Here is a 21253-nt window from a genome sequence, read left to right as displayed (position 1 = left end):
CGGATGGCGCAGTGGCATGAGCGTTTGTGTTCCAGTACGGTGGCTCGGTTCGATTATCGAACCTAGTGTCACGTGTTAGTTGAATTTTTCGCTGGTTTTTTGGCCTTGTTCCGTTCACTTTTTCACGGGTGCTCTAGCATTCTCCCTCTTTAAAAACCGACTAGTTAAATAAAACGTCGCCTTGATGCACACATGCCCTCAAACGAAATCTTGATTCTTTTGGCGTCACGTAGAAAAACAAACTACTTTGTCGGTGCAGGGCGTTCTTTGAAGAGATGCTTCAGAGCACCCTTGTCTGAAAATTGGGATGTATATGTCTCCCTCGGTCTTCAAGAGTTATCTACTGATCGGGTTTAAAAGAGACGGTAAATGTGTCTGGATTGCTCTTTAGTTTCGAAATTTGTTGGTTGTGGTGTACTTTTCACACTGAAAATGAAAAAGAAAAACTTAGCCAAGAAAATGTGCTGTACATCCTGCTTCCGCGTTCATTTATTTTAAGAAAAACCATTAATTTCACATGATAATGGGGATTATGTTTCCTTTTAGTTTCATCACTATCCACCTAGCAGACGCCAGTGGCTTAGAAGTGTACCATTACACCAAGCTAAATTGAACCTCTTTCTTTGTCACAAGAAGCTCATGTTGCATTGTGCGTTATCGTAGTTACAAGAAAAGCGCAGGATACTTGTCCCAAGGCAGTCTCTCGGCCATTTTTTGGATCACCTCTCCGTTTAAGCGCCAGAAAAAATCCGTTGTGTTGATCGGACTCGTAGTAGTTGTATCCATCAGTGTGGTGAATTTCCTTCCAAATACAGGATGGGTTCTGAGTGTCCTTCAAAATAATATAACATAACATAACATTATTCCTTGTTAACGAAATGCAAATTGTAACAAACTGAACTCATGGAAACACCGACTGAATTCCTGAAAAGATAACTAGATAATCGGGTGTTAAAAACAATTTTTCCAACCAAAAAAGCAATTTACAGGGAAAAAAAGGAGTGACAGATTCAAAACGAATGTACATTAAGCTGACATAAAAACGCATGAATATGACTAAGCGTTGAATGAAATTAACGGTGTAGGTCTTCAGTCCATTTCTAAATATCCTAGTAATTAAAGCAGAATATAAAACGTGGCCTTCATATTTTCATCTGCAACAGAGTTTATGTTCGCAGGCCTAAAACATTTCGCGGGCCTAAAAATGTTTTAGGCCCAAGTAAGGGTCACTTTAAGCCGAGCCGTTCGGCGAGGATTAAAATGACTCTGAGAAGCGAACATAATCATTATTTTTATGTAGTATTATCACTTCGGAAGGCATGAAGAAAATAAAACCTGAAAAAAAAAGATTACATTTCAGTTTGAACAATCACGCGAGCGAGCAGGCGGGCAAAAATACATTTCAGCCCGCTAAAATCTTCACTTTAGCTCGCAAAATACGCCTCAATTCCTGACAAAGTGATAATAATAACATCTTGTGCCGTTTAGACTACTGAGATATTTTTAACTATTTAAAATGGTCGTATAATCTGGTCTTTTTTGTCCTTTGTTTATACAAAAGGAAATCATTTTTGTGATGTCAATCTTAATAAGTCACGCAAAGTGAATTGTTGACGACGTATTGCGTTTCGTGGAGTGTTTCTCCAGGAGGTCTGATTTCATCGAGACGGATTTATTCATTAGTATATTTAACTAGTCATGCCGATATTGTAACAACTCTAAGAGTATTACTGACATATGCTTAAATATCACGAAGTTTTTGATAAAATGTCTGGAAGGTCACCCAAAGCGCTTTCATGTGATTCTTTCATTTGGATTTATTGCGCTTCCCAAAGATAGAATTTGGATGTACAGGGCTATTTAATCCATGTAAACCGCGAAGCACTTTTTTAAATGATTTTTTGAAAAAAAAAATTGAACTGATTATTTCTGTAGCCGAGAGCTCACCGTTGTGTATAAATTCCCTCGGTCATTCATCGCGAAGTAAGCATTGGATTGCAGTCCGCGAATGGTGACTTTGGCGAAATCTGTTGTTTTCATTTCAAAAACTAAGAAGGAAAAGAAAAATTCATTTCCGATTAGAGGGTTCTTTTGTACCTGAAAGATGAAAGAATCTAATCATCTAATCAAAACGCATGTCTACATATTGGTTCACCGGTAACAACTTGATAAATTGCAAAGACTTTTCAGTTATCTTACCACAGTAATCATCCTTTTCTCGCACTCCATGCACATTTCCCTGCTCGTCAATTTGAAGATAAAATCCCCATCTTGAAGTCAGTGACTTGTGACAAGAGATCATGGCAAATTAATCAATGTTCCTTTAAAACTGAAGTACAACTCTGTTTAGTGTGGTTGGCTTATATATGACGAGTATTTTGACTGCTGGCGATGAACAGAATGAGTGGGTGTCTGCACTTATAAACCGCCAGCCGAAGGGATAGCAAAGTTCACGGAGGCTCTAAACTGAAATGAAAATTGATCAGATCAGCAAATAAAAATATGAACTTTTTTTATCTCTCGACGGAATCGCTATTCTTATTTAACAGCACTTCGGTTTCGCAATTTTCTGTGTTAAAAAAAATTTTTTATGTAAACTTTATAGCACAAAATCCAACATGTTCATCACATGATATTTGTTTAGCGCTATAGTTTTGATTGTCATTATCTATGAGTTCCCGTCTAGAGTGTTGGTTGACGGGACAGTTCGAATCTAACGAGGACAATTTTTTGTGAGGCATTGCCTCAGACCAAATAAGGAAAATGAAACGCCGTGTAGGTTCAGTTTCTGCGTTCGTTCCTCAGAAAGGCGTCAGTTTTCTTCTGGGTTGGGTTTAACTTATTCAACCTAAACTGAAATCATTACTTTCACAGCGCAACTTTCGCCAATTTAGGTTTTTTTTTCTTTTATTTGCATGGAAATGAAGTTCCTTCGCCCACATTCGTTATAATTTAAGGCTCATAGGTCCGTATAGCATGCATAGGCTAGAGTCACGCGCTACACCTCAATACATTGTCACGCTTTTCGCTGAGTTAATCTTGTTCGCTTCAGCGATATTTCTTGTTTCGCTTGACTTCGCCAGGCTAACATCTAGTGTGCCTCGGCGAGATTTTACAAAATCAAGAGTTACAAACAAATAGTAATTTTTTACAACTTCGAAAGCCTTTTAACATACACCCTGTTCTTCAGTTATTTGGATTCAAAGATGGATACAAAGGAACGTTTGTTTAGGTACAATCCGTACTCAAATCGAGATGGTACTCCCCGTTTGATTTCGGAGGCAACAACGAAGAATGTGATATAAGTCGACTTACAACTTTCAAGTAAGGGAGCGGCATCCCGTAAACACTGCATCAGTTTGGATATCGAGATATAACGCTCAGTATAAGTCCAAAATATAATGGTTATCAGAAAACGATGTTTAAACGTTCGTGTAGACATCAAGATACTACAAAGTTCTCTCTTGAAAGAGTGCATGACCTAAGGTTATATCCAATAGCCTCATAGGATATTACTCGATATAAAAAGAAAATACAAGAGTCAGGTTTTCATTGGTAAATCACTCGAAAACGAGTGATTTATGAAATGTATGAAAAGTTCAGTTCGAATGCGACAGTGGGGTGGTGTTGACGCAAAAAACATCAAGGAAATAGCAAACAAAGAAATTCCTCCTTCTTGTAATTTTATTGGAAAATTTTAATTACAAAACAAATTTTTATTTCCTTATGCTAAAATGCAGCTGTTCTTACATTTAGATTTTTTTATTTTTTTCGGCATGAGTAATTTTTTCTAATTCACTTATCTCTTCGACTTCCTTATTTTATAATCAAATATTACATTACACGTTTATAGCACTTTCGTCATTTCTCGACATTGAAATGAAATAAAGGAGTCATGCATTTCAATCACGGGAGAGATAGTTTAAGAAAATCACCATCTCACACTCATTTTCAAACGTTTACTGCTGTGACAGTTTCAATAATCGAAAACTGAGTCCCTGGTTTTGAATGCAGGCAGACATGCCACTAATGCATGCATGCATGCGTGCATGCATAAATGAATCAGTTGACGTGAGTATGCATGATGAGAAGGATTTTATCATGTATTCCTGGGTGGATGGATGGTTAGATGGATGAATCATTTAGTCGATAGGATAATTCGTAATCTGTGAACTTTACAGCAATCTTTCCGAAGAGTCTATTACTGAGCAACTTCTTTCCTTTAGATAGATTTATCTTTTCAATAGTTAGTAAGAGAAATTAAATTTTCGAAAGGAACATTTCATAATATAAAAGGCATAGCACATTCCGCGTTGGTTTTTTTTCCTATCAATGGGTTTAAATTAGTTTCATTGCTGGTTTTTTAGTAATTCATGGTTACGACTTGCAGCTGTGAGGATAACTCTTTAGTGCATTGGTATAACTCAAACGTCCATAAAGTATTATTCGATGTTTTAGGGCGTGAAATTGCATATCATTTATTCTTCGGGGCGGGATTGAATTAAACCTCTCTTCCACTTCCTGACGAGTCATTGTCATCGGTTCTATTAAATACTTCATCAACTTTACAAATGACCACATCTCTCTTCACCTCAGACATCTTGCTTGGGACCTGGTAATTTATTCCAGCCAACTCAAACCGCGGTAAACACTGCGCCAACTCATTCATCAACGACGACAGCTCTGCGACCTTAAAACAACTGGTTAGCGGCTGCTTGAGGAGATTCCGAATATGGGCGTATTCACGCTTGTTGTCGTTGGACTTTTCACCAGAAGAGGTTTCAGCATTCTTCTCCAGTGTTTCGTAGATTTTGCAAATAACCAAGTCTCTTTTAATACCATCCAAATCTGATGGAATTTCATAACCATGCAGGGTGTTCCCCAAGTGACATTTCTCTAGGTCTGTTAAAAGTTCCTCTACTTTCCTTGGTCTCATTACAACAGTAAGTGGCGCTTTCAAATCACTCCAGAGTTGCTGGAATGACGCTGACTTAAAGTTAGGTTCCATACCTTCGATGTGATGTGCAAGGGCTCGAGCAATTTCAGCCCTTACTCCACTGTGAACATTGCTTCCTCTTTTGTGGAGATAGCGCCTGTGTGGGACATCTCTCTCCTTTCTGCGTTTGATTTCGTGAGATGCATGCAAAAATGAGACGTACCCTAATTCCTCTTGAAATAACTTTACTTGCTGTAAAAAAGAAAAACAGAACATCGAATCATATGTTAGTCATAAATATTTTAAAAATAATATAACTTACAAGCCCAACTCTTGCAAAGTCGTAGTACCACCGTTTCTTTTTTTGCAGTTTTTTTCCCCAAAGGTTTTCCCACATAACCACCACGAAAAAAAATTATAGTAAAAAATAAACTAGGGCTAGCCATTTTTTATTTTCGGTTTTTTTTTATTTTTAGCACTAAAAATGTTTCAAAAGCCAAATACTATGTGCATTTCGTGTATGTAAAGTTCACATTGGTACAAACCAAGAAAGGATAAAGTTTGCTCTCTGATGTGCCAACTGATTATCATGTAACTTTTGTGTGGATGGTCGAGTACTCAAGTATAATGAGAAGCAGAAGCAACTGGCCTTGTGAAGTGTTCAGTGTGGCGTGTTCAGCAACAAACATCGTGGAACAAAGACAGCGGATGAGCTTTTCAACTTAATGCCAAGCCTTAAACATTGGTCTCATTTAATGTCTATAAAATATTTCATAGTATCATCACCGTACGTTTAGATTTGTAAGTCAATTAGATTTGTAAATTAAGTGAAAGGGTTTTTTCGCTTGTTACTTAATTTATTCCAAGTTATCGGTAGCACACCGGCAACAACCAGAAGAATTAAAAACAACCCTTTAGTCGCTTACTCTTCTTTGCCACTTCGCACAAAAATATCATATTTTTATGGCATAATCATAGTCGGACAATTCGAACTCAGGGATAGGAGGTGTTTACAGAATACAAGCTCCGCTGTGTAGATATAGTTCCTTTCGGGGTGAGAATAACGTGTTACGGATCAAGGAAATTTCGCTTACAGCGTTCAGTCTGAAAGTCTCGGCACAGTGGGAACTTAAAACAGCAAGTTTGGTCTGTTTCATTCCAGCAACTACCCAGCTAGTTAAAAACAATCAACTGATCCTGAAAAAAGTAAAATAGAGCTTTCCTCACTCACCTCTTGCGGAGAGTTCTCGGTTTTCAATTTTCCATGTTTTCGTACAAGCGAGTTTCGAATGTCTATAAGCTGGCAGTCGCTAAAATGTAATAAAGTCTGATTTGTGAGAAGAAATAAAGTGAAAACAAGGGACTTTTTTTTTGTCGTATTTTCTCTCATTTCGGCCTCTTGAGTGATCTTTGCAGCAAAATTCCACACATCAGGGCGACTTTGACTCTACAAACATCAGAGTTTAATCCTGGAATGTGCTAGTAATAATTTGCAAATAACACGTTGAAAAGCCACTTAATTATTCTACCTTGCAAGTCCCTTTCTTGTACCTGCTATCGGTCATTGACCCTTAAATCCAGCTTAGACCTCGTTCAACACGCCTAGTGACAAACAAGTAATTGAAAAGTCTTAAGCCGAGAGGGCGAAAACTCAAACCGGAACCGTTTGATTCATTTGGGATAATAGTTAAGTGTACTGTTTAAGGCAGGTCATTGAATCTATTAATGTATCACCTGTAATCAAAAATTAGTAATTTCCTTTTCTTTGTGTCGGTTTTTTTCCATATGATGAATTACTTTTTTACCATAAACACACTTTGCGTCACTAAAGAATGGTAAGGAATCTTAGGTGTCGCGAGGTTTAGTTAAACTGAGTGATCCTCGCTTGTAAAAATAAACTTACTAGTGCTGTCATTGCTACTTAAAATCTTCCTTGTTGGTTAGAAGTTTCTGTGCTGATCACAGTAACAAAACAACTTGTCTGGAATGACTTGAATAAGTCGAGCTTTTGCCTTTGTGACAGATATTTTCACCCAATGAACTGCCCTGTCATGCAATAAGAATGAACGAAGCAGATAATCTTCGCTCCAATGGTCTATAAATGACAAAAACATTTTTCGTGGTTATTTTGAGTCACAATATTTTATTTAATGTATTTGAAATTTTTCGCAACTTTCGTTTAGTCAATCTTAGAGCTGTTCTTCGCTAAATTTTTGTCATCAGTGTTTACCTATATCATAAGTATTTATTTTGAGAAAACCACGCCCTAAATATCAATTTATCGTTACACACTGAATCATGTTTTTCAGAATTAATCCAGTTTGGCAAACTAAATCGTCAAATGGTCATTTCATGCTATGGACGAGAAAGAATTTGAAATGCTTTGAATTCCTTTCCACGCTCCACAACATAAAAAAGAGACAAATTTTAAAGGAGAACCATGAAAATATTTGAAAAGAGAGGAGCACCACGTTTGAGCCAACTTTCATGAACCCTGCATTCAGAGGTGAAATGATGCTTGTTATCAAGGTTTAAAACTGGTGAGTCCAATTTACAGAGGAAGTGATGCTTGAATTCATCCAACGCGCGTATGCATCTTTGGTGGACATGCGCCTATATCAGTAGAACCTTTCATAGTTCACTGGATCGCATTTGTCAGCTGTTACTACGCTCTGAAAGGAAAGGATACAGTTCCAGTAACAGCTTAGTGTTGCAAAGCAAAATTAGCTGATTTGGACAGGCCTCCCTTAATTATTCTAACCAGGCTCACTAATAAAAAATATCTCAGTATGTGCGGAGCAAAATGGCTCCAATTAACATCAAAACAACAACAACAACAACAATAATAGAAAACAATCCTACAGAAAAGTTAAAAAGTGAAGGTACTACCGAACTCCATGTAGAGTGAGCAGACTCACAAAGCAAAGCTGACAATAATAATAAAACTTTATTTTAAGTGTCAAACCATGTAGCTTGGGAGAAACCCATACTAATAAAGGTACCGACACAGACTAATATTGTAGTTGTTCAATTTTGCGCGAGTCATTGGATCTACAATCGTGTGTGTCCGATCGTCCTAAAGAGAACAGCCTTCAAATGGACTGTCAGCGGCAGCAACATGAACAGAAGTCATCATAAGAGTCAAAGGGACTACACATTGGGGCTCAGAGTCATCAAGTAGATGTAACGTGTGAATGGTTCACCTCTTAATGTAACTACAGCCTGATTATCTCGTTATTTTCTAATTGATAGACTAAACCCGGCGTCCAGTCCATGTGCCATCTTTTATGTTTTTTTGGAAATACTTTTGATAAAATCTTGTTGATCTTGGTTGTATGTCTCACTGTCCTTGCCAAAACCTCCCCTAAGCACGAAACACACAACTGATCAAACAATTCTGTATTGTCCTCATTATCTTCAGAATGTGTGATATGAGAAAAACATCTGATTAATCTGATTTCCTGTTTTAATCTACATTTATCAAATAACATAATCGTTAAATAACATTCCGATCTAAATCCTTTCCTTAATTCTTGTTCCCGAATCCGTGAAAACAGATGATAAGGAAAGAAAATTAATGTGGTCAACATATTAGCCGGAGCATGCGATTAAAATTTTTCTTTCGTTCTTAAGACGCTCTATCGTCGCTTAAGATGCTCTCACACAGGTGAGGAACTATCATAGTCGTGTCAAGTTATGGTGCCTACTTCATGAAGTTTTTTATCGTGTACAGAATCGTGAATCAGAATTTATTATTCTCTTTCCTCGAACCTTTCCTTTTCAAAATTTTATCATATCCTGATCCTCCAAGAGTTCGTTTTATCTCGAGACAGAGACCATTTCTTCTGCTCCTGTACAACTTGATTAGACGCTGGAAGGCGACAACTGTAATTATATCTTTAACAAGTTTTAATTTCCTATTTATTAATTTCATTACCTTTATTCATGTCTAACATTATCTGAGAGTAAAACATGCACCTATATTGCGAGCTTTGTTCTCGATTGGCTATCTCTTGAGTACACAGTATAGAACAGCTTGCAGAGTGTTTCTCGAACCTGGGCCCTTAATTGAGCCACAATTATCGCACCTTTTGCTTGAACGCTGTAGTTCGACCGGTAAGCTGGAAACTGCTCAGCGTTTGTATCGATATTGTTCTACCTAATTTCCTCAATGAGAGGGAGGACGAGTATTATCGCAGAGGAGGCTTCTGGAGAGGGACGAGGGCGATTTTACAACGGATGCTTGTCAGAGGGGGAGGAGGTGGCTTACCGGAAAGGTGGCTTGTCAGAGAAGGGGAAGGGGATTGTTTGTAAAATTTGCGAGGGTCAAAATGCGTATGATGTTTCTTTTCTGAATTTCCCCCCAGATTTAATAAATTATGTTTACAGTATGACTTTCTTTGGAAAAAACCCTGTGATATCTAATTAGGAAACAAGAGAAAATACGGGATTACTCCTTTTCCCTTGAAGGAGACTAGTACAAGCTTTCAATGACACGAATATTTTGTACTGAGGCGCATACCAACCCAAATGAATATCAATATCACGACCGTTTTGGAGTTTTTGTTTTGGAATGGGGGGACCTCAATATAGAGAAGCTTAGACGAAAGTGTTTGAAAGTGGTCCAAGTCAAAAGTATTTATGTATGAAAAAGTCACCGTTTGCGTCCTGGTTCCCACCACTGCAATCTTTACCTCCCATCCCCCACCACTCATAAACCCAATGTTTATTAATTGACACGTACGAGGTGCTATCCACCATGGATGGTGAAACATTGAAATGGCAACTGATGGGGAAGGATTTTTAGAAATGTCATTTTTCTCCTGAAATCAGAGTGTCCCAAAGGTACGATTTGAGGTCCGATTTGTCTTGCAATGTCGCCCACTTATAGTTACGAACACTGACTCTCTGAAAAAAAAAGGTGTCTCGACTATGTCTTGCTTCAAATATTCTACAATACGTATTCAGTCAAAATGGTTACATAAACCAGAATTCGCACTCTTTGTTTCATTGTATAAATCAAAATGAAACCTCTTGCATATCGTTGGTATTTTCAACGATGCGTTCAAGCAGCTGTATAACTCCTGATATATCGCGAAAACACCGATTTCTCTCTCGCCAGTAAGTTTAACCGTGCATGAAGTAACGTCCTGTGTTAATCGTAAAGCCAATTCCTCATGGAGGTCCCGCCAAAATTAAATTTTCATAGCGGCACAGATGAAAAACCGATTAATTGATTGGAATAAATCAGTTTTAGCCGGAATGATGGACTGATTAATCTGAATCCTCAGATATTGAACTTGTTTGTCTTAGCCGGTTTAACGATGTTTTCTTATATCACCTTGGACATGTTGTCGCTATGATATCAGCTAAGTTACCCTTACCGACTGTTATTTTTGTGCAATATCCAACTTAAGCAAAAAAAAAAATTGAATAAAAAGTAAGCAAAGGTGTGGAACATTGAGGTTTGGATTAAATGAATGTAAAAGCTGAATTAAAGCATTTATATTAAGAAATTAGAGGTGGAATTTTAAATGTGACATCTACCCTTTTCGTCCTGTTCCCTTCCATTCTGAGGATAAAAAAAAGGTAAATTTTTTCACCGGAGTTTTGCTCCAACTAGGTGGTCGAGTATGGGTAGAACCCAGTCTTCCACATCAGATAAGACGAGCAAATAGTTACGACTTTCAAAACACATTTACTTAACCGCTGTTTTTCATTAGCAGACCATTTCTCTCAGATTGCCGCTACATCTGTTCTATGACATTTTACACATCACTTACAATAACAGCTGACAAAAGCGGTCTTTAGTCACAGACAATTGCAACTAATACAATTTAAATCCTAATGTTATCTAATTTTTTTCGATGATCACAAAGACAAGCCGACAGAGAAATATGTGCGTTTTGACTCACGTACAGGCCCGTGAAAATGTTCTTTTGATAGAAAGGATCCTTTTTAAGGCCATCGATTGCTGCGGTAGAATAACGCCAAAATACTGACAATAAATCAAAGCTGAACACAGATGGTTGAAGACAGAGACTTCAAACAATTACGCTAATCGATTCAAGATGTGATGCTCTCCCCTTGCTGCCTTCACATCCTCTCCGGTGTTGTTCATCCCTATCTCTCTAATTCTTTTTCACGGAACAAGTCGGCAAGTCAGTGTGCTTGTAACTCAGTAAGGCTCGACAAGAAGGGGGCCTTAATCTGAGTTCAAGACACACTCTAAAGAACCTGAAGAGATCTGGAGATTACAACTGACGAATCCGACAACATGAAGGGGAACTCTTAACCGTTGTATTCGCGAGAAAACGCATTTCCCTTCCACTTTCGAAAACAGTTTCGTGTGAAAATGACGCGCACATCAGGAGCGCCATAATTTTGCGATAGGCAAAGGGCTTTTAAATTTCTTAATTGATTATTATTCTTTGGTCTTTTTCGAAGATCCATAGGTCTTCATATCTTTATATGTGGTAATTTCCGTGCTTTAAGATAAGTAAACCTGCTAAAATCCCTCCATTTTCCTGAATTAATGACTCTTTATGTGACTAATTAAGACTTTTCCGGCGGCTTTTTATTACCTCAAAAAATTACTGTCAACGTGGACGTGGCTCATCCATAATATTGACAAGCCATGCTTTGATCTGAATGTTCTCTTCGTTTGTTCACTTCAGCAAAAAGAATCCAAAGATATATGCCCCATGTTGGTTTATCTCAGTCAACTGTTGACAAATCTTTTATTACAGATTTTCGGCTCAGGGGATGATCAATATTATCTTTGCCTCAACATGTGCAAAATCCATTTAAAAGATTTCTACATACTTTTGGCTTCTCAAAAGTTAGGTCAGGAGACAAAATTGAAAGACCCTTTATTCACGGCAATTTCATGGGTTGCAGTCTTGGTAATCGTACAAAAGCCTCTCTTGTTGGGAGATTATTTATGCGTGCGGACAATGATACGGAGAGAGACAGCCCTTTATTGTAGTCAGATCAACTACAACACCAACTAATGGCAATTGTAATTTTACTCTAAAGGGTCTTGTTAAACGCAGTTTAACATAAGTAGTTCATTGTAGTAGCCGGCTCTGCCTCCTTATTGTAAAACGCTTTCTTGGTAAGCATTCTGTTGTGCAAAACTAATGATTTTCAAACAGTGTTCGGCTTTTAGGAACCTATGGAATTCATCAGACCAAATCTAATCTTAATTAATTCACTATTTACTTACTTATTTGCCTTCGCATTTTAACCACAACAACCAACCAGTCTGAAAGTCAACAGAGTCAATCTGGTAGAAAAAACTCCAAAAAGTGAAACTACATTGGTCAATACAAAATCCTCCGGAGAGTTACCTTTTCGCTTTGGCATTCATCATTTGAATGCTGGCTATTTTGGGCGAAACAATAACAACAAAAAAATCTTTCAAACCTGTTATTTCTAGTACAATACGAATCACCTATATCTTTATTTTCTTAATGGCCCTAACCATTTAACAATTCAATACAAACGCACTCGATGTTAAAATATTCTCTTCCGTTGCGCAAAAGCGAAACCACAAACAAAGGACGACATGGCCTCTCAATTTTCATCCTCAAGGCTTTGTTTTAGAAATAATTATTTAACATCTATCCGCCGTTTGTTTTTCTTGTGTCCTTCTTTAATTTCGGCGCAGTGCCTTATGTAAACAAGTTGAAAAGTGACCCCTTCAAACGGGGTTAACTTTGAATCATGCATGTGACATATTGCAAATATTTAGCGATTCTTTTACAGGTATGTAGCCCATTAAAAGCTGACCTTTCCGCTTAAGTTCAACCTTGCGAAAGCCTTAAATCAACAGTTGCGATGCCCATGTGTTTCTCGCTGGCGGGCTATTACAGAAGGATTTCATTAAAAAAACTTCTAGGGGGCTTTTCTGTTTTTTAAAGTTGTTTTTGTTCATAAATAAGAGTCTTCAGATGATTATTTAAACATACCAGGAATGTTTAGTGCGGCTTTTTGGATGGTAAAAGTACGTCATTTACCTTAACTGAACAAATAAATCTGCGTTCTATAAGAAACGAAGAAAGAAGATTGAAAACTGAAAACGTGGTTATGCTGACCGCTTTTAAAATTAGTGGTATCTTCTCCAATTCTTGCAATTCCACAGTGGAGACCTTTGTGCTCAAGGCCTATTTTTAGACCTTACAAGACGTCGAGAGATAGGGTTTTAAGTTGTGAACAATTATCACGCAGCATTCCTTTGATTGTAACTCGTGCTAATCAAATGAACCATGGCGGTATACGTTTACAGACCATTTACAATCTTTTTGATTTCCGCACCTGCTTTGATAAGGTACGATGCGCAATCAAAGTGCCCCCCGCGCACAGCAAAATCTAATGCAGAGCACCCTTGAGAGTCCGATAATTCCACCTCGGCACCGCAATCTATCAGCAATTGAAGACATTCAAAGCTTCCTTCTGCAGCTGCGTAATGCAATGCCGTGAGTCCAGACGGACTCTGGTGGTTTAAATCTATTTCCTGCTTGTGAATAATCTTCGTGAGCTCTGCAACATCGTTATCAGCCACTGCAGTAAAGAAGACAACTTCTGGAGCGAACGACACGCTTCGGGTTCTTTTGAAGCCTTCAGGGGGATCCGAAAATATTGCCTTGCTGCGAGAGGGCCTTCTAGAGTGTATTCTTTCCATTTCTTGAAAGTCCGGTAATGAAGCAGTCCTTCGTAAGTCTCCCAGTTCCTGATCATTTGGTGGCCTGTTTATTTTATGCTGTATGCAGGCTTCGGAATATTTTCTTGCTTTAACGTGGCCATATCTTTCATCTTTCATTCTTTCTACGGAAGGCATGAAACCGCAAAAGGACTGTCGACGGTAGCCGTTCATGACTCTCTGATCGACTGCAGAGCAGGTCTTGAACTCCAGGGAGAAAAATATTCCAATTAGGGCCTGCTCTGAGCGTCCGTATACGCTTTATGTCTTCTCCACTTGAACGTAGAGTTTGTTGATGACAGAAATCCTTGAGATAGAGTTGTGAAGTGCAGGAGCCACTGCCAAAAATGAAACTTGGCTTATCTCATCGTCTGATAAACGTCGAGTGGAGTGTATCAAAGCACACATCAATGTTTCCCTTTCTTGATGAGGTTTGTCTGGGTGACAACAATTGTCAACCGCAGTATTTTACCTGGTCGTGATTTGTGTGACGTCACTGACGGGAGCCATTCTGCTGTTCCCCGGTTTGATAGACAACCTTTTAACGCTCTGCGGTTGCGTTTAGCAGAGTTTTCCCGCCCACATGAGTCGTTTAGTTGTTTGAACTGGCACCCTGCTGTTTCGCAAGAATTAAACAACAGAATGATTAATTAGTAATAACTGATTTTTTAAATATCGGCTTTTTTATTAAATTAGACGGCAGCAAAAATGATACTCCCGCTAAGGGATATAGCATTGTCTGTGTGGCTAAAAAACTCATTACACATGAAGTGCGCTTTTTTCATACCGGCGTTTAGCTTCCAGAAGAACGAATGAAACTCATAAAAATGCAATTTTTATACAAACATTTATGTTGGTGCAATTGCACTATCATGAACGCTTTAATAAAGCACCGTTTGAATTTTTCCGTAGAAAGACAAGGGATGATATGCATGTTTACTCTACCCCTTTAATGTCTCATTTGACCCACGATGATAAACAAAGTGAAAAGTGCGTATGTTTCTACGTTTGGATGGAATCACATGTTAGGTTCAGCAAACGAGAGATGGAGGAGCATCCCGGCGGTAACTCGCTCGATACATCTCGGAGAATTTTCCGAGTCTAAAAGGGGCTGGAATTTGCCTCTGAGCTGAGGTAACAGGAAAACTCATGAAATAATATATCATTCCAAATTATACACAACCTTTTAGATCCTTTTAAAAGGATCATTTTAAATCGCCTGGAGCAGCCGACCACCATTGTTTCAGACAGTTTGTAGATCTCTCATCTGCTCCTGATTGAGTCGTTAGCAGGAAGGTCAAAGGCTTGTTGCACCTGATAATGAATATCACACGAGTTATTTATAAGATCGCTTTTCATCCGCCTGTTAAACACTCTCTACCGTCTTCATTCATTAGAGTTTATCCAATGGAAATCGGATTTGTATGACAGACATGATCTAGAGATCTCTTGGACTTGCAATCTGTTGCCAAACAGTTGTTTGGCTGCGTAATCATCTTTAATCTTAATTCAAAACAGAGTCATTTCTTCTTGTGACGAGTTACAATTAAGAGCATATCGACAGTATTTCCTTTATCATTCAGGAAAATCGCAGCATAGCATTATTATTTGTCATCCGCAGGTTAAACATTAAATATATTTTTTGCACATGTTCTTTAAGACAGAGTTAATAGATTGTTTTACCAGACGACGTTAACTTATAAATAAACCCCTGCCAAACTTCAAGCAGATATATGAAATCAATCTTATTACCCTAAATGTGCAATGGTAAATAACTCGCCGGTTGTCGTGCGAACGAGCTCAACTTTTCCCCAGCAATGAAGCGGAAATGTTGAGCATTTATGGAGGTATTAACTAGTCCATTGATATTTACTTGTATTGTTACCTATTTTGGAAACTATCATAATTTGTTCCGGGAGAATTTGCAGTAATAACTTGATAGATTTTTTTTTTTATAACAAATTTCGGGATTCAAATGCTATATTCCCAAGCGTTGATTTGCTTACATCGATCCTTCAAACCTCTTCGTAGCGAAATGACCTTTTCTTTTAAAAGACAAGATGCATATGGTGTGGGGTCGGTTGATGATATCTCAATTCAAACCGTTTCTAAATCCGTTAAGCTGACTAGGTCACTTTAAACATGGGCAGATCTTCATAACTCGAACTTAATCGAAAGGAAATCAACATTTTAAATTAAAAGATGAGATAGTGTGGATTTTGCGGACAGAGTGGACAGTTTTATAGTTTAAATGAACTATATTATGATAAATATATAAGGTTTAAATTAATCGCTCTGCACAGCAATGTAATTCCTAGAGTCCAAACAAAGACATTTTCATGAAAATTTACAGGAATCCTCTAGACAGTAGACACATCGTCTGCTGAGTGATAACCTTGGAGCCAAAATCGTGTCTCCGACTGGAGTATGGTTTCCTGTGAGGAATTTTCACTAAAATCTGTCCTACACAGGTTATCGTTAGGTTTGATGACTGCCTGGGTGTCTAAAATTTAGAAATGAAAGGAAATATTCGTTAATAACAGCGCAGCTTTTTCACAAAGCTCATGGTCTCTTGATTTTAACTTGCCTGGCTCACACTTAAGTTCCCTGCGATGCATTCAGTTGTAGGGCAGTAGAGCTAGAAGTTCGATGTTCCGTGACACAGTGACTCCCACTGATAACTCAGATCAGTTTCCTCCTGAGCTGAGTAACCTACAAAGCCAGATATACAATAATCGACATACTGGAAAAGCGGGAAAGTCAATCATATCAGTTTAAATCTTTTTAAGGGTCAATAACTTCAGCATGTGTAGGGGAGATAAGGGAGTATATGGTTTGGTTAAAAACAAGAGTCGTCTAAAGTTCATTTTAAGCCCAAGAATTGTTTAACCCCTTACGGAAGTGACGGGAATGCTTGTTGAAATTCTCGCCCAAATTAAAAAAAAAACAATTTCGACCAATATTAGTGTGTCACTAATCTGAAACCACTTTCAGATAGCTTTAATAAAACGCTGCAAATTTCCTTCAGTTTATAAAGGAATTTATAAAACTTAAGTATCAGGAAAGTTTTCAGTATTTCTTCGTTCATATTCTATGAATTGGTGTTGACAGCTTAAACTATTTCCGTCTCGAAGAGTATCCATGAGTCCAGAATCTAGGATACGTGACGGCCTCTCACGAGCTAAGAATATTTCCCTTTCAGTCTCCATTTTTAACTTCCTTTTGTCTAAACTGTTTTTACGTGCTCATATATACATACTTCCTTGTACCTGATGCACTTGGGAAATGGAAATTTTACGACTTGCAAACGTTTTTTCACAGTTTCTTAGATAACATTGGGTGCTCCTTAGACTAAGCGTGCCGGGGTGACTGACTTCAATGAGTTGATGATACATCATGTCAACTGGCCGCTGTAAATAGTTTCCACGTTCTTACCGTCAACCTTTAAGAAACTTTTTATCATGGCTAATTTACTTTATCAAGTTAGTTGATAACACTACATTATCCCGTTATACTCCGATCGACGCAACACAACAGTTTCATTAGAAACTCATCCCCTCACATATCATTGTGTAGCCTGCAATTTAAACTTCCTGTTTGTCTGAACCGTTTTCTCTTCGTGATCAGATGTATCGATTTCCGCTTCAAAAATGGTACATAAGCTGGCCCTATGAACGTCTGTTTTAAAGACTAGGATTGTGTCAAGATGTCCGACAAGTCAAAAATATCGAATTTTATTTCTTTTGCGAGCCAGATACTATCCGTATTGTGTCTTATTCTACCCTGTGTTATCATGATAAGAAACGAGTCACGTTTCTTAGCTCTCTAGTCACGCGTTTTATCCATGGAAACGAACTTTGATGGTTTGAGGACGAACAGAGGTAAGGTTAACTGACTGACTATTTTTAGATCGATAACCAAAACTACGACTTAGTTTTGTCAGGTAAGTTTAATTCTTTTGCAAGTCTTTTCAGAAAACTGCATTGACCTTCCATGGCCAAGATGCACTGATACCAATCAAAGGCCTCGGTCCTCTTAGCCGTAACAAGGACATTCAGCTCATACAACTACGAAATATATCAGGAATTGTATTGCACAAGCGGACAAAGTGACTGTTGGCTATTTGAAAATCATTCTTCGAGACCACGCCGAGTTTGAGACGATAGTTATATATATCTCATATTGGGAAAACCTGAGTAGAATAATTGTTTTAGTAAAATCGCAGTTAAAGATAACTTTACCAACTAACTTTTATCTGGTTTGACCGCGACCAGTCAGTGAAACAATTAACTTTAGCTTGTCGCAAATGTTACCTCAACATGTAAGCAAATCATGTTACGCATTTAGCGAATAATACTGAACTGTTTAATCTTCCGATACATACCTTGAAATATTCCATACCGAATTTAATGGCTTTAGTTGGAAACTCTGGGGCAATCGGAGTTTTTTTTTCAGTCATTGCTTCACAGTTCGCTCACAGAATTTTCTTCTGACTTTTTCACTAACCATATTTGTCGGAGCTAGGTAACAAGCTCATAAAATGGTTTTGTTCGGTCATTCAGAAGGTTAGAAATTCAATCAAAAAGCTTCAGTTTTACTGAAAAGAGTTTCTCCAGCAGATTCAGATTTCAAGTTGATCATATCCTTGATTTCAATGCAAATTTCAGATGTAACTTTGGATTTGCTGACAGATCATGTCCGACGTTATCGAAGAAGTGTTTCTCCGTCCAAAAACTTTTCAGTTGAAAATGAGATTACTACTCAAATCAGACACGTGCTCTCAGCCATGATTAAGACATTCTGCGCGCGAGACGAGAAACTCTGTTTGCAAGGGCCCAAAGGTGACACAGGAAAACGTGGACCAATAGGAGGACTTGGCGATAAAGGAGATAAGGGTAGTCAAGGTTACCGTGGTAAACGTGGACCGGCTGGTCTGAGTGGAGAAAAAAGCGAACCGGGAAGGCATGGAAATAAGGGAGAAAAAGGTAGAACTTCCTTGCTATATAAGTTAATAAGCGTAATTTGGCTTTTAAGAAGTAATGACCATTTTATTATTATTACTTTGGCGAATAGTGACTAAACTATGACATCCTTACCTGACTGTACCTTTATAACTTTCCCCTCTTCACATTTTCTCCAATATTTGAATACGTTGTTCAGGGGTAAATTCCCGATATCTTGGGTAGAAACACAGATTCTAAATGAAAAATTTGGCGTGGCTTTAGTTTCCACTTCCACAAAAGCTTTCTAGGAAATAAAAAGTAAATGGAAAAACTGTGTGCATGGACTTGTTATTCAGTACTTTGCGCAGTGGGTGGCAAATCCACATAATGACTGACATGGAAGGCTAATGCAAACTATTCCGACCTTCATCTACAGCATGATTAATTGCAAATGCCTTCTCTCCTCAGGCGACACAGGCGAGTCAGTATCTCCTCCCAAGATAGCATCGTCTCCAACCTCGTTAACCGTGCATGAGTACAATTCAGCCTCGTTCAGATGTAAGGCAGGGGGACTACCCATACCTGTAATAACCTGGTATCGAAATGGAAGCTCTCTCATTGTCCGTGACCGTCATACCGCTCAACCTAATAACACGCTGTTGTTAAGGAATGTAACATTTTCTGATCACGGGACATATACGTGTGTGTCTGCCATCCTAACAGTACAAGGTATGTGACAGAGTTAAGCCTGCCCCATTCCCTTTCCCCCCAAGCATGGTATTTGAGTCAATTTTAGACTATTTTGGGTTGCAGTTCGCCTAACGACAAATCATTATTTATTTCACGGGAGGGGAGGAATGGAAGACTTTGGGGGAATCACATGGTTTTCAGGGGGGAAGCGGAGGGGGGAATCAGTGCTCGCCAACAGAGTGTAAATAGATATTTGACCGCCAATCAACTGACAAAGTGGGGGGGGGGGGGGGAGAGGGGATCATAAGAATGTTACAGAGCCTTATAGGGGATCCGGTGCCTTTTATTGTGACACAACTAAACGCCTCGGGCGCCCCAAACGATAAACAATGATCGGTCGCTAAGTACCGAATCAAGATAAAAAAAATGTTGAAGTCTTATTTGACTTGAACATTGTTAGTCACCCACACTATTTCAATTTGATCTGCAGTTCCAGTGAAAATCACCCAAGGACCCAAATCCACGGCAATAGAAGAAGGTTCAGATCTAAGGTTGACATGCGCAGCAACAGGTCAACCTAAACCGAGCATAAGTTGGGAAAGACTGGGATCAACTTTCGACACCAAGAGGCTTATTGTCGACGGCGCCACCTTCATATTAAAATCTTCAAAAGTCTCGGACTCTGGTACATACTCATGCAGGACAGAAAACCTGATCAATTTCGAGACCACCTCGGGTAGTGTCGTGGTAGTTCCTAAACTTCATTTTACTGTGCCGCCCCCTCAAAATGTCACGATTTTTGCTGGTAAATCGCTTATTCTGCACTGTCAAGCTGACAGTGGAAACTTTTCAGTGGTTGTCACGTGGTCACGATCAAACGGACCTCAGCTGACTGCAAGACATCGAACCCTCGCAAATGGTTCACTTGTTATTGAAAAAGCATCGCTAGCTGATCAAGGTACTTATATTTGTACTGCAAGAAATTTTTGGGCTTCTCTGGACTTTCGTGTAGGTGTTAATATTTATTTTCCGAGCTCCTGTAGTGAAATAAAACGAGCTGGATTTTCAGAGAGCAAGACGTACTTGATAAGTCCAAAATGTTTAATGCCATTCGCTGTTCACTGCGACATGCGTGACAAAAATGGGATTGGCGTGACAGTCATTAGTCATAACAGCGAAGCGCGAACTTTGGTCAGCGGCTTCGAGAATCCGGGAACTTAACAGCGGAAAAAAAACTACATTGGCTACAGTAAACAACAGCTGGTCGCTTTAATTGCAGCTTCTACGAATTGTGAGCAGTTCATAAAATATGAATGCCACTACTCGGTTTTGTTTCATGGTCACGGACAGGACTACGGCTAGTGAATGTCACGTGACGGTATCCAAATGAACTACTGGGGAGGGGCTTCACCGGGAAGTGGTAAGTGCGCATGCGGAGTAACCAGGACTTGCGCATCATCATCTAAGCCGTGCAACTGTGATTCAAATGACAAAGTGTGGAGAGAGGACAGTGGGCTTTTGACAGATAAGTCAACTCTTCCAGTGTCTGAGTTAAGATTTGGAGATACGGGTGTAGAGCACGAGAAAGGATACTACACACTTGGAAAATTAAAATGTTACAACTCATAAAAATGACATTTTTTCCAATATGTACTATTTTTTGTGCAGCGCAGATAAGAATGTGAAAAGTAGTTGCTCTCCAATGTCATGAAAGGTGCGAATCTAATCTTTAAATCTAATTCATGGAGTATATCTGATAAAATGATCAGAACTGGTACCTTGAAAAAGAACGAGAGTGATGAGGACAAAAATGGAAAAAAAATTAAAAGGTAAAAAAGAAATAAGCCTAAATAACACGAGCAAATAAATTAAGTTATGCCAAGAAAATCACTTATCGATTACTTCTGCTTTTTAATCCATGCGCAAAGCGGTGTTGATTTACCTCTCTCGTATTTTTCAGGAGAGTCGCACAGAAAAAAA

The 21253-nt window shown here is 38.6% G+C and overlaps 4 protein-coding genes across 4 annotated transcripts; 1 reads left to right on the top strand and 3 right to left on the bottom strand.

Annotated features, from left to right (window-relative positions):
- Positions 1-462: 462 nt before the first annotated feature.
- On the bottom strand, positions 463-2581 carry LOC113664228 (fibroblast growth factor 7). Its single transcript, XM_027179827.2, has 3 exons — positions 2200-2581; positions 1948-2048; positions 463-832 (listed from the first exon to the last, which is right to left on the bottom strand). Exons 1-3 carry the CDS (start codon positions 2300-2302, stop codon positions 638-640), a joined length of 399 nt encoding a protein of 132 aa, XP_027035628.2. The 5' UTR covers positions 2303-2581; the 3' UTR covers positions 463-637.
- A 1091-nt stretch (positions 2582-3672) lies between these two features.
- Positions 3673-6441, bottom strand: LOC113664629 (uncharacterized). Its single transcript, XM_027180258.2, has 2 exons — positions 6168-6441; positions 3673-5188 (listed from the first exon to the last, which is right to left on the bottom strand). The coding sequence occupies exons 1-2, from the start codon at positions 6324-6326 to the stop codon at positions 4502-4504; spliced, it is 846 nt and encodes a 281-aa protein (XP_027036059.2). The 5' UTR covers positions 6327-6441; the 3' UTR covers positions 3673-4501.
- Positions 6442-11898: 5457 nt separating this feature from the next.
- On the bottom strand, positions 11899-14553 carry LOC113664676 (uncharacterized). The gene has a single exon (XM_089190794.1). It carries the CDS (start codon positions 13812-13814, stop codon positions 13221-13223), a length of 594 nt encoding a protein of 197 aa, XP_089046920.1. The 5' UTR covers positions 13815-14553; the 3' UTR covers positions 11899-13220.
- A 3824-nt stretch (positions 14554-18377) lies between these two features.
- LOC113687135 (hemicentin-2) lies at positions 18378-21181 on the top strand. The gene is given in 3 exon segments (XM_027204844.2): positions 18378-18625; positions 19052-19312; positions 19764-21181. Coding segments are annotated over 3 exon segments (1599 nt in total). The 5' UTR covers positions 18378-18426; the 3' UTR covers positions 20903-21181.
- The last annotated feature ends 72 nt before the right edge of the window (positions 21182-21253 follow it).

This window comes from Pocillopora damicornis, chromosome 13 (assembly GCF_964200805.1).
Source record: "Pocillopora damicornis chromosome 13, jaPocDami1.2, whole genome shotgun sequence".
Taxonomy (NCBI): Eukaryota; Metazoa; Cnidaria; class Anthozoa; order Scleractinia; family Pocilloporidae; genus Pocillopora; species Pocillopora damicornis.
This window is presented reverse-complemented; position numbering and strand designations above follow the sequence as displayed.

Bases quoted from the DNA above. Each gene is read 5' to 3' on its own strand.
- LOC113664629 (XM_027180258.2), bottom strand. From the start codon at position 6,326: ATGAGAGAAAATACGACAAAAAAAAAGTCCCTTGTTTTCACTTTATTT. The intron at 5,189-6,167 runs GTGAGTGAGGAA...TCTTTTTTACAG, and splicing joins CCGAGAACTCTCCGCAAGAG to CAAGTAAAGTTATTTCAAGA.
- LOC113664228 (XM_027179827.2), bottom strand. From the start codon at position 2,302: ATGATCTCTTGTCACAAGTCACTGACTTCAAGATGGGGATTTTATCTT. The intron at 2,049-2,199 runs GTAAGATAACTG...TTTCCTTCTTAG, and splicing joins AGAAAAGGATGATTACTGTG to TTTTTGAAATGAAAACAACA. The intron at 833-1,947 runs GTGAGCTCTCGG...ATTATTTTGAAG, and splicing joins GAGGGAATTTATACACAACG to GACACTCAGAACCCATCCTG.
- LOC113664676 (XM_089190794.1), bottom strand. From the start codon at position 13,814: ATGAACGGCTACCGTCGACAGTCCTTTTGCGGTTTCATGCCTTCCGTA.